Below are 11,176 nucleotides of genomic sequence, written 5' to 3' on the forward strand. Positions count from 1 at the left end.
CAGCGCCAGGCCGAGCTGAGCATGCTCGGGGAGCTGCCTGTAGGGGGAGGTGAGCCGAGAAAGATGATCTAATTCAGAGCAATTCTTGGGATTGAAGGAAAAGACCAGGCTCCACTCTTAATGACAGAGCAGAAAAACCAGGCCCCACGCCGGGGACGAAGCCCGTAGGCCATGGAGGAGAGGGTGTGAGGATCTCCCACCTCCAGGACTTCGGGTGCTGGGCAGCGCTGTGTCGCTTTCTCACCCTCCAGGAGAGTAAAGCCTTGGTGAGGTTTTGCTGTAGTTCTTAGAGGGACAGGCCCGAGGGTGCAAGTTTTATTATTATTATTATTTTTTTGTCTTTTTCCCCCCCCTTTTCTCTGTCCGCTTTTCCGTCTTGCAGGCGTTGCTGGGGCGCTGCTGGCCTCTCGGTGGCTGGAGGTGACCCAGACGGAGGTGGTGTGGGCAGCTGAGCGAGGTCCTCCAGCTCCCACGGGAAGCCCATGCGGGGCTTTCCCTCCTCTGCCAGCCCGATGAGCCCTTTGGCCGGGCACCATCGGGACGGGCAGCGGGAGAGGGGGCCGCTACGTTTCCGTCTTGCAGGCGTTGCTGGGGCGCTGCTGGCCTCTCGGTGGCTGGAGGTGACCCAGACGGAGGTGGTGTGGGCAGCTGAGCGAGGTCCTCCAGCTCCCACGGGAAGCCCATGCGGGGCTTTCCCTCCTCTGCCAGCCCGATGAGCCCTTTGGCCGGGCACCATCGGGACGGGCAGCGGGAGAGGGGGCCGCTACGCTGGCTGTGGGGCTTTGGGGGGGGAGGTGTGCTTGGGGGGTGGGAGGAAGAGGAGTGTGGAGGCTGAAGAGATGCCTGGGTTCCTGTTGATGGGGGGTGAGCCTCCTTCCAGCTCCCCTGCCCCAGGCTGCTGCAACCTGCCTGCTCCAGGCTCCTCTTGGTGCTACGGTTTTATCCTGGCTAAGCCTTCCCGGACACTGGCTGTTTCTGAAGTGGCTGGTTTGCTTTTGCTAGAGATAGTGATGAATCGTGGTCTTCATTTTAGGGTTTCCTTCCCCCTCTCCCCTCATGGGTGCCAGGAGAAGGCAGGCAGCAGCTGTGCTCCTTGCTAACCTCAGCCCGTGGAAGGAGGAGATGCCTTTGTCTGCTCTGGATTTACACTTGCCTGCACGTAAGAGTTGCACTGGCTTTAACTCTGCTGGGACACAGCTAGATGGGTATGACGCTTCCTAGCATGGAAGCTGGGAGGAAGTGGGGCTCCCCTTTACAGGAAGGCATGGGCTCTTCAAACCCCTCTTGCCTGAAGCCTTCACGCCATTGTGGACTGTGTCATCTTACGAGAAGTCACTTTAAGTCCCGTTGTGTTTCATGCACGTGTCTCCTTGTTCCCGGCTGTTGCATGCAGGGACTTGCGCCTCATTTCTACCCTTCCCCCTGTTTCGGGAGTTGAGTCGTGTGGCTGGAGCAGGAGAGAGGACATGGGCATAGAGGAGGAAATGTTTCTTTTCTTCAGGAAGAGTCTGGATGAAAGGAATTCAGGAGACAAAAGAATTGCAAAGAATTTGATTTGGGGGACAAACTTCAGGCTGAGGGAAGTGCTTGTTGTGAGCTGTAGATAAAATTCCATGTTCACATGATTGCATGAGGCTTATAAGGAAGTGGCCTTAACCTAGAAAAAAGGAGCTTTGAGACTGGTGACTGCTTTGTAGGCCAGGTATGATCGTGGTTACGTTTCCTTCTCCAAATCAAATGTTTCTGCTGCTTCTAACGACAGGCCCGTTGTCAGGGTCCCCACGAGCAGTGATCCCAGACCTTGCCCATGCAGTGCGAGACCCGAGCAGCGCTGAGATCTGAGATGATCAGCCTTCATGTGCCTACGAAAGCAACGCTCTCTTTCTATGAGTGTTTCCTTAATCATTACTTCCTCTATAATTAAGTACAAAATGTTTGTCTTCTCTTTAAGGCAAAGGTTACTATGAGCAGGTTGGTTTGGGTTGTGTTTTTCTTTTTTTTAGGAGAAAAAGGGAGGAAAAAATTGAGCGAGGATCTGCTGCTGCTGGGGTTGCATCATTTATCGAGAGCTTTGCCGCTCTGCCTTGCTGCAGTGTGTATTGCAAACCTCACTGCACCTCACGCAGGAGGTGAAGTCCTGCCCTGCTGAAGGGCTGGCCGGAGCTTTGCTAAGCCCTGGCTCTGCCGGGGAGCTGCTCTTGGGGCACATAGCCCGGTTGCTGGTGGTGTCACCTCTGAGGGGTTGGTGTCCACCTCCCAGCTGGAGGTTTTGCAGGCCAGGCAGGATTGGTCCTGCCTGCCCCACCAGGTCCACAGGCAGATGTGCTGCCCTGAATGGGAGCGAGCCGAGTTTCAGAGGGGTCCTGCTGCTCCCAGCCCTCTTTGAGATCGAGCTGCCGTAGCTGCATGGCTCCGCTCGGAACACCGCTGCTGCAGAGCCTCAGGTTCCTACACGGTTGATTTTTAAGACAAAAAAAAAAAAAAAAAGACCCTGGTGAAGGTAGACATCTTAGCACATCAACCTCCGCTCCTTCCCGGGTGCCTGGAGAGAGCTCTGGTCATGATGTAACTCACGGGTCTCTTGGGCTTGGTAAGCTGTGTTACATTGGAGTTTTCTGTGCATGCATTGTCTTTGCCTATAAAACCTGTTTGGACCTTTGCGAAGGGCACCCGGATGGCTGATGAAAATGCCAAGGAGGAGGCTGAGAAAGCTCTTTCTGTGTTTCCCAGCTTTGTTCTTTTTCTCTTTTCTTTTTATTTTTTTGGTGGGTCTTTTTTTGTTTTAAAGGCACCACTGTAGTTTCTAGTTGTCGTCTGTTTGGAAATACTGCAGAGCCTTTCCTTGGCTGCTCTGACCCGTCTTCCATCCCCTCCAAAGACCTCACGGAGGAGAGGAAGCCTGTTTTCTTGTAAACAGAGTGGAGAGGAAAAACTAAACCAGCACTAGCTCCTCTGCTTGGATCCTCATGGCTTTTAAAGCCCTTTCAAAGACCTAATCAGTCTTTCTTAAGATGCAATATTTTTTTTCTTCCTCTTGAAACCTAAAAACAGAAGGGTTTTGGGGGTGGGGGGGAATAATGCTTCATTGCTGGTGGTGTGTACTCTGAATGGAGGCTCTCCAACCACAGAAGGTTAATAATCAGTCTGGGGTCGACAAGGGAATGGAGGCGGATGCTGCGGGAAAGGGGGGAAAAAAAAAATAATGGAGCGAGTGAGACTTTTATTGTGAAGCAGCCTGTGCTTGGCAGTTGGCTTTTGTTGGGACTGCTGCAAGAGCAGACATCGCTCTGCTCGGCGGGGAGGGTGGGTATAGGATTTCCCTGCCAGTCGGGAGCCGATGGATTGGGGCATGGGGAGTGTGAGCAGAAAGGGAAGTTTGCTCTGCATTTAAGGGAAGGGAGGGGAAAAAAATATCCCAACACACACACACAAAAAATGGAGGTATTGACACTTGCGGTGAAGTTGCTGCTAAGTTGGCTGGGTGGAGCTGTGGGCTGGTGGGAATGAATGGGCAGCGCTGCCCGGCTGGTGGAGGGTGCCCGCTGGGTGCCATCGGTGTTGGGCGGTGATGGAGTGAGGAGGGGAGAGCGCTGGCCTGGGGGGAAGAGGCTTCGAGCGCTTTGCAGTGGTTTCCTGTAGCTTCCTTTTCATCAAAATGCTTCAAAATTGACAGTTGGCTTTTCATTATTAATATTTTATTTTCTACCTTGATGCTGAGTTTTTATTTATTTCAGAGCGAGGCATGGAGGTTGTAAAGCAGCTACTGCTAGTGAGGGAGCTGTCTCTGAGATAGGAACCAGGAGAGCCCGTTAGGTGCCACCTCAGTTGGCCTCGCCTTGGCAGCCAGCTCACAGCAAAAATGTGATGGTTTCTCTGCTGGTGCTGGAAATTCTGCTTTGAGAGCTCCCGCTGGGGCAGCCACGAGCTCCTGGTAGTTGCAGCAAGGAGGGAGGATGGTCGATAGCTGCTGAGGTCTGATTGACTCCAGGGTTTCTGCAGTGGCTTTTCTTCAAGCATCATGGGCTGAGCAGTGTGGATGGAAGGGAGAGTGTGGATGATTTGTGGAGTGGAGGTACTGCTTATGGAAGAGCAAAAACTTAGACCTGGGTGGCTAAAACTGACCTGCTGGAAATCCTGGGGCTTCCAGCATGAGTTGGTTGAATAGCAGGAATATCAAGACTGTTTCTTGTAGCAACAAAGGTTGGGAAAACAAGCTAGTCCCTGTTAGACAGACTGAGGCTCTTTATGTGCTGCTGGTGATGTGGTGAGGGCCTGGGTGCCCCTGCCCATGGGTGGGAGCCACAGGGCTGCAGTTCTCTTTGCATTAGTTTTGCAGCAGGGCAAGTCCACGAGAAAAAAGTTTTTCTCAGTTTACAAGGAGTCTGGTCAGAGGAGAGGCAGGGTTTACAAGCTGATGTTTCAGAGCAAGGAGATACATTATTGGCTTAGCAAATAACTTTTTTTTTTAAAAAAAAAGCTGATGCATGTTGAAACTTTGCAGTGTGTATTTATGCTCATTTCTTGGTGGAAGCTGTTGGCCTGTGTCTGCTGGAGGTATGTCCTGTTTCAGGCTGTCCAGTCGGTTGGCAGAGCCGAGGTTGGTCTGTCTCTGGACAGCTGAAGGTGGAGCGCTTGGGACACAAGTTCCCTCTTGCTGAGAGCATCAAGATGTGGCTGTGTTTGCTGTTTGCGCTCGGGGGCGGGCAGCCACCCACAACCACCTTCCTCCTTAAGAGAGGAGCAATCCTTGAAGGTGCCCTTAGCTTGGCGTGGGCAGGCTTGGCAGGTGCTGGAGGCTTTCCCAAGAACCTGTGCCCAGCCAGTCCCTCGAGTTTCCTCCTTCCCATCAGCCATCAGCCATCAGCGTGTGGCTTTGCAGATAGCAGCATTGAGGGGCAGGGCAGGGTCCTGCAGGTACCAAAGGGTTGGGTGAGCCCTGCCTGGCTGCTGAGCTGGGGGTGAAGGAAGACCCCAGGCTGCAGAACCTGCCAGCACCTGGAACTGCAGCTGAAACAGAAGTCACCGGGGGGCTGGTTGTAGCTGCACCAAAACTCCTGTCCCCTGCTCACTTTGGACAGACACCGACATGGGGAAGGGCGAGCTGCTGTTGGGCATGGTCTGGGAGCTGATACGCCAGCCCTCGCATGGGCGCCTTATCTCTGTTGCTTGCTTTATGGGAGATGGGCAGGTTGTTTTTTTTTCCTCTCGTTATCACTCAGTGTGCTTTAAACCTTGTGATTTGCACGGCCACAGGCACCATCTGCTCTGGGCTGGCCTACAACAGTTGGCTTGACCTGGGCTTATTCTTCTCCTGCGATGCGGGCAGCGCGGTGAACCCTTCACCCGGCCTGGCCCCGGCCCCAGTGGTGGACGTTGCTGCCTCCCCATCACACGCAGTGGTGCAAGGCAGTCACCATCTTTACATTTCAGACCAGCTCATCTCCTTACACACAGAGCTGTGTCAAAGGGCCTCTTCTCTTCCGCGGGTGTTTGGGGTTTTTAATGCTCTTTTCCTTATTTTTTGTTTTGTTTTGGTGGGTTTTTTGTCTTGTCACTTTAAAAAGAAAAAAAAGGGAAAGAGAAGGTATTAAGGCTGCAGACCTGATCTAGCAATGTCACTTGGGGCGTGTAAAAGGCAGAGAAGATGAGCAGGTGTTCCCTTTCCACAAAAAAATTTAAAAAAGAGAGGGGGGAAAAAAGAAAAACAGCTTTCTATAGAATTAAAAATAGAGCTCATTAACTTTAATAAACATGGATGTTATGAATGATGAGTTAGCTGTGGCTCACTGATGGGTTGCATTTTGTATTCAGAAATTCGAATGAATTAAAAAACCCCAAACACCGAAAGCATGCTTGAGCTGTAAATGTCCATAAATGATGTAGCGAGAAGCTTCATAGATCTGCTTTCCCTCACCCAAAACCAAAGAAGTTTTGGGGGAATAAGGGTCACCTCCTCAGATGCCTTTTGAGCCCGTTTTAGTCAGTGCTGGTACAGACATGCTCCACTGAATTCACAAGCACTCAAAATCTGTCCGGCTGCACCTTAACCACAGAGCCGTGAGCCCCCCCCAGCCGAGGGGCTGGGCACAGCTCGAAGCCCCTCTGCTTCTGGGGTGAGTTGGGCTGTTGGCTGGGGCGAGCCTTGCTGGTCGTTATGTGTGACCTGTGTCTTGGTGATCATTTCCTGGCAGCATTATTTTGCAGAATGAGGTTTGCCATGATGTAAACAGGACGTGTCCATGATTGTCTCTTCTTTTAAATGTGACGTGTACGGACACTGAGTTAAACTGTGATTTTTATTTTTTTTTTCCTCCCCCCCATCCCTTCTCTCCCCACCCCTAGCGAGCAGTGCTGAGTAAGGGAGAGACAAGGAAAGACGCCTGCATGAAGACTGAGCTGCTGAAAGATATCACCAACAACAAAGAGGAAGGTGAGCACCTGCCTCGGTTGAGGGCCAGGCCTTGCTCATGAGGTTGGCATGTGATGGGATCCAAACTGGGGGCTTGGAGATGTGTTCTGCCCCCCGAGGGTTTCAGGCGTACTTCCAGGAACAGCGTGGCTCCGTTCTCCTGGGTTTATTTTGAGCTGGGCTCTTCCCCAGAAGACGCAAATTTGCTTTTCAGTCCACCCATCACCACACACCTAAAGACCAATATCTAATTCTCACTTCTGCTTTGGTGTGCCTGGGAGCTGCAAAGGAGATACTTTGAGCCTCCTCTGTGTGGCTGGTTCTAAGTGAACTCTGATCCCCGGCACACGATGGCCCAGCCCTTTTCCTCCCTCTGTTAAAGTGAACTTTCTGGTCTCCTGCAAGCTTCTCTGTCGCTCCAGAACAGGCACCGATGGCTGCAGGACGGCCCGTGGGGTTAGACACTCCGCACCTGGGGATGTTGTAGGATGCTTCGTGGCTTCTGCGTTGTTTCTGCTGGCTTTTGCTTTGCAGGATGCAGTGCATATTAATTTGACGAAGTCTTCCCTGTGTGTGCGAAGTCTTTCCTTTCCTTGTCTGAGTTGCACTCACATAAATCTGAGGGCTTAATAAATGTGTCAGTGGGATTAGGGGGAAAAAAAACCCCACTGCCCTTTATCTTTCCCCCCACACCACTCCTTTCTTTCCATGGATTTTTGTATTCCTTGTCTAGTTATTTCTTGCAGCTCTGCAGGGATTTGGTGTATTTTTGTTCTCCTTTCCGTAATAGAACATTAAGAAAACACTGAACTGGCCCCATCAAAATACCCAGTCTTAGCTAGAAACAAAATTGTGGACTTAATTCAGATGTGTGTGAGTACAGCATTGCTTTTCCATTCTCTTCTGTCCAGCATAACATTTTGTGAAGCTGCTCGAGTTAGAAAGTAAAGCTCAGAACAGGCCACACATTGAGTGCTGTGTCAGATGTGGCCGTGGTGCTTGCATATTAACTGGGAGCACGTGAGTGCTGCTGGGACACCAGTAGTGTATGGACCTCTGGTCTGGGCAGACCGGAGATGAAGTCTGAGATGTTAGTGGGAGGTTGTGTTACTCAGGGAGGAGAGTCTTGCTTTGACCCATCGCCTTGCTTGGCTCGGGACTATGAAGCTAGTTTATGTGGCTCTTGGTTGATCTTAAGGTAAGAATCACGAGTCCATGGAGGTAAAAATCCAGAAGGAGGGTGGGAAGAGAGCCTTTTCTGCACCTTGTTAGTCTTGACTGCCTTTGAGCACTGGCTGCGTATCAAAAGGAAGTTGGGAACCCTCCCTGTGCAGGAGCGGTCCTGAAGCTTCACGAGGTGCTCAAATTCCAGCCGCTTCAGCTTCTTGTCCAGATCTGTTACCAGGGAAAGAAGGGTCCTAAAATGTGATGTGCAGTCTCTATTCTTGTGGTAATGTTCAGATCACATCCTTCTCCTCCCAAGCGTGCCACGTGTTTGAGAGCAGGGTTTGCGTGGTCGTTGTGCTCTATGCATTGTTCTTCCCTGACCTTCGTTACCCAGCTGTGATTGTCAGAGGAGTTCAATTAGCTGATGTCTCTGAAGTCCGTTAATAACAGTGTTTAGTGTTGGCAAAGAGTGTACATTTTTGAATGTGGCGTGAACATGAAATCATTACAGCAGACTTGCAAGATGGCATGAAATAGTTTCCTTGAGCTCTGTTTCCTGACGTGGGGCTGGGTGGTGATGTATGGAGCTGGGATGTGTGGAGAGAAAAAGCACCCTGAAGTCCGAGATTTCTCTCTAAGTTTGCTCGAACCATCATTTTCTATTAGCGAGGGGAATGAGACTGGTACTGTCCGGTATCTTCATCGATGACACAAGCAGTGGGATTGAGGGCACCCTTAGCAAGTTTGCAGATGACACCAAGCTGAGTGGTGTGGTTGACGTGCCTGAGGGATGGGATCCATCCAGAGGGACCTGGAGAAGTGGGGCCATGTGAACCTCCTGAGGTTCAACAAGGCCAAGTGCAAGATCCTGTCCCTGGGTTGGGGCAACCCCCGCTATCAGCACAGACTGGAGGTGAAGGGCTGGAAGGAGCCCTGCGGAGAAGGACTTAGGGGTGCTGGTGGGTAAAAAGCTGGACATGAGCCAGCAGCGTGCTCTCACAGCCCAGAAATCCAACCGTGTCCTGGGCTTATACACAGCAGTTGTGGGCAGGAGGTCGAGGGAGAAGATCCTGCCCCTCTGCTGTGCTCTGGGGAGACCCTTGCTGGGGCCAGCTCTGGGGTCCTCAGAACAGCAGAGACAGGGTCTTGCTGGAGTGGGGACAGAGGAGCCACGGCAATGACCCGAGGGTGGAACCCTCTGCTGGGAGAAGAGGGGAGAGAGCTGGGCGGGTTCAGCCTGGAGCAGAGAAGGCTGCGGGGAGACCTTAGCGCAGCCTGTCAGTGCTTAAAGGAGCCTCTCAGAAAGATGGGGACAGTCTTTTCAGCAGGGGCTGTTGAGGCAGGACAAGGGGTGATGGTTTAAACTGAAAGATGGAGATTCAGACTAGAGAGAAGAAAGAATTTTTTGACACTGAGGGTGGTGAGACCCTGGCCCAGGTTGCCCAGAGAGGTGGAGGCAGCCCCATCCCTGGCACCATCCCAGGTCAGGTTGGCCCTTGGGGCTCTGAGCACCCTGCTCTGGGTGCAGATGTCCCTGCTCCCTGCAGGGGCTTGGACTGGAGGAGCTTTGAAGGTCCCTTCAACCCAAAGTGTTCTGTGATTTTGTGATGCGTGGGAATGGGAACCCGCACAAGTTGGCTGGTGCTTCTGGGTTCTAGTTCAGGCTGAGCTGCTGCAGGGGATTGATCTTGTGTTTTGTGGGAGCTTAGCTGCAGTGTAAGACTAGATCTGTTCTGGATTTTTTTCCTTTTGGGAAAATCCCCTTGGCAGGTTATCGGTCAGTATTGAACCTGGGATCTAAACCTTTCAGAGAATTGAACGTGCAGATCCAAAGACTGACCTTGAAGCCAAAAACTGAAGAGAATTAGTGTTTCAGGCCAAAGTTCCGCTCCCGTCCAATGGAGGCGGGATCTCCAGCCACCAGTTCTTCCTGGTCTTGTGGTTCCGGCCCCCATCCTTTTGTCATCCTCACATCAGATGGGCTTCCCTCTGCTTTATAGGCCTCTTTGTTTTCACTTTGAGGAGGAAGCGAGGGACTGTTGTGACATGAGGATTATATGCAGGTGCATTTCTCACTTCTGAAAGTTTGTCCACTTGGGTGTGGAAGAAACGACTCTGGTATCTGTGGTGTTCTACAGATGATCTGCAGAGGGCTTGAGGTGAAATGTATGTACAGCTCTAACGACCAGTACTTGTGCTGCTGGACAAAATCCTGAGCTTTCCATTTCAGCTCTGCCTCTGCTTAGTTCAGAGTTCGATGTTTCTCTTGCAGCAGCTGAAGTCTCTGGCTCAACCACGGATGTGGAGCCGCCCTGTGATCTGTGCTGGGGGCACTGGAAATGCCCGGAAAGTACCAGGCAAGACATGGGCAGTGGCGTGTCTTGCCTCTGCCAGCGCTCAGCACCGAGATGTGCAGAACAACGTGTAAAAGTTCCAGATCAGATAGTAGCGTAGAGCCTGTAGGGGTTTTTCTTTCTTTTTTTCTTATTCCTTTTTTTTCCTTTTGTTCTCAGACCCAGTGATCATCACTCTGGCCTGGACTGTAAGGGCTCATAACTCTTGCATATTTTTATTTCACTGAGAAGTGAAATCTGAATTTAAAAAATATTTTTAAGATTTCTATTTTTTTTCCTGAGCCTTCTCAAAGTAACGCAGAGTTCGAGCAGCTCATCTGGCTGCCCTGCATGTGGGAAGTTTCTGGTGGCTGCTCACCCCCTTTGGTCTCCAGAGAGGCCATTCGGTTCCCTCTGGCCGAGGCCAGGATGGGCGGTGGGGACTGTAACGCATCCGTCAGACAGGCTTTGCCCATGGGCAGGTCTTGGCAGGCTGAAGTGAGCTCTGGCGAGCTCGGGGGCAGGACCAGAGCCAGGTCTGGCTCTGCTGGAAACCCAGCAGGCTGAGGCAGTGGAGAGGAACCAGCATTGCAGAAGGCTGGGCTGGGTGAGGGGTGGGTTTCGTTTTCTGTAATTTCAGGGTTTTTTTTGAAGTTACGATTCTAATTCTGGACTAGTCCAGCTCATTTCTGCTTACACGTGGTAGCACATCCAGACAGTGATTAGTTTATCCGTAGATGACTGAAGTCAGACTGCGCTTTTTGAGCTGTCAGCTTCTCTCCGTGGGTTACAACAGTGGCTTAGGGGCACCCTGCAGTTTGAGATACCTTTTAGACACCTAAAATGAGATGAGATGTCCTCATCCTGTCTGACTTAGTATCTCTCCTCCTTCCTAAGATGCTGTTCTCTTCATGGGAATTTTAATCCAATGTTTAGAAGAGACGAAGACTTAAGAGCAGAACTGCAGAGGGTCTGCTTGATCCTGGGGAGGGCTGGGAACTCTGTGTTACTCTCAGTGAATTGTTAATACAGGGAAGTGATTTAAATATATTCCTGATTATTTCTTGCCATGTGGAGTCGCAGGGATAATGTATCTGCATGATTTTCTGGGTCTTACATTCCTTGAACTACTAAAATGTAGCCAGCTCCTAGAAGACAGGCCTTTACCGAAGTTTTGGTACCGACTTCAGACACCTCCCTGGGTGAAACACAAAATACATCTCTTGGGCAGGTTCCCCCTCCTGCAGAGCGCTGGGTTTTAAATTCC

The 11,176-nt window shown here is 51.4% G+C and overlaps 1 protein-coding gene across 1 annotated transcript in view; it reads left to right on the plus strand.

Moving 5' to 3' along the window:
• Nucleotides 1-6,344: 6,344 nt before the first annotated feature.
• Nucleotides 6,345-11,176, plus strand: part of EHMT1 (euchromatic histone-lysine N-methyltransferase 1) — a gene marked incomplete at its 3' end in the record, with an annotated part of 25,585 nt that continues 20,753 nt past the window's right edge. The window contains exon 1 of the mRNA XM_010145446.1: nucleotides 6,345-6,430. Within this exon, the coding sequence (XP_010143748.1) occupies nucleotides 6,385-6,430 (46 nt within the window). The remainder of the gene's footprint in view (nucleotides 6,431-11,176) is intronic.

Source organism: Buceros rhinoceros, unplaced genomic scaffold (genome assembly GCF_000710305.1).
Source record: "Buceros rhinoceros silvestris isolate BGI_N320 unplaced genomic scaffold, ASM71030v1 scaffold20821, whole genome shotgun sequence".
Taxonomy (NCBI): Eukaryota; Metazoa; Chordata; class Aves; order Bucerotiformes; family Bucerotidae; genus Buceros; species Buceros rhinoceros.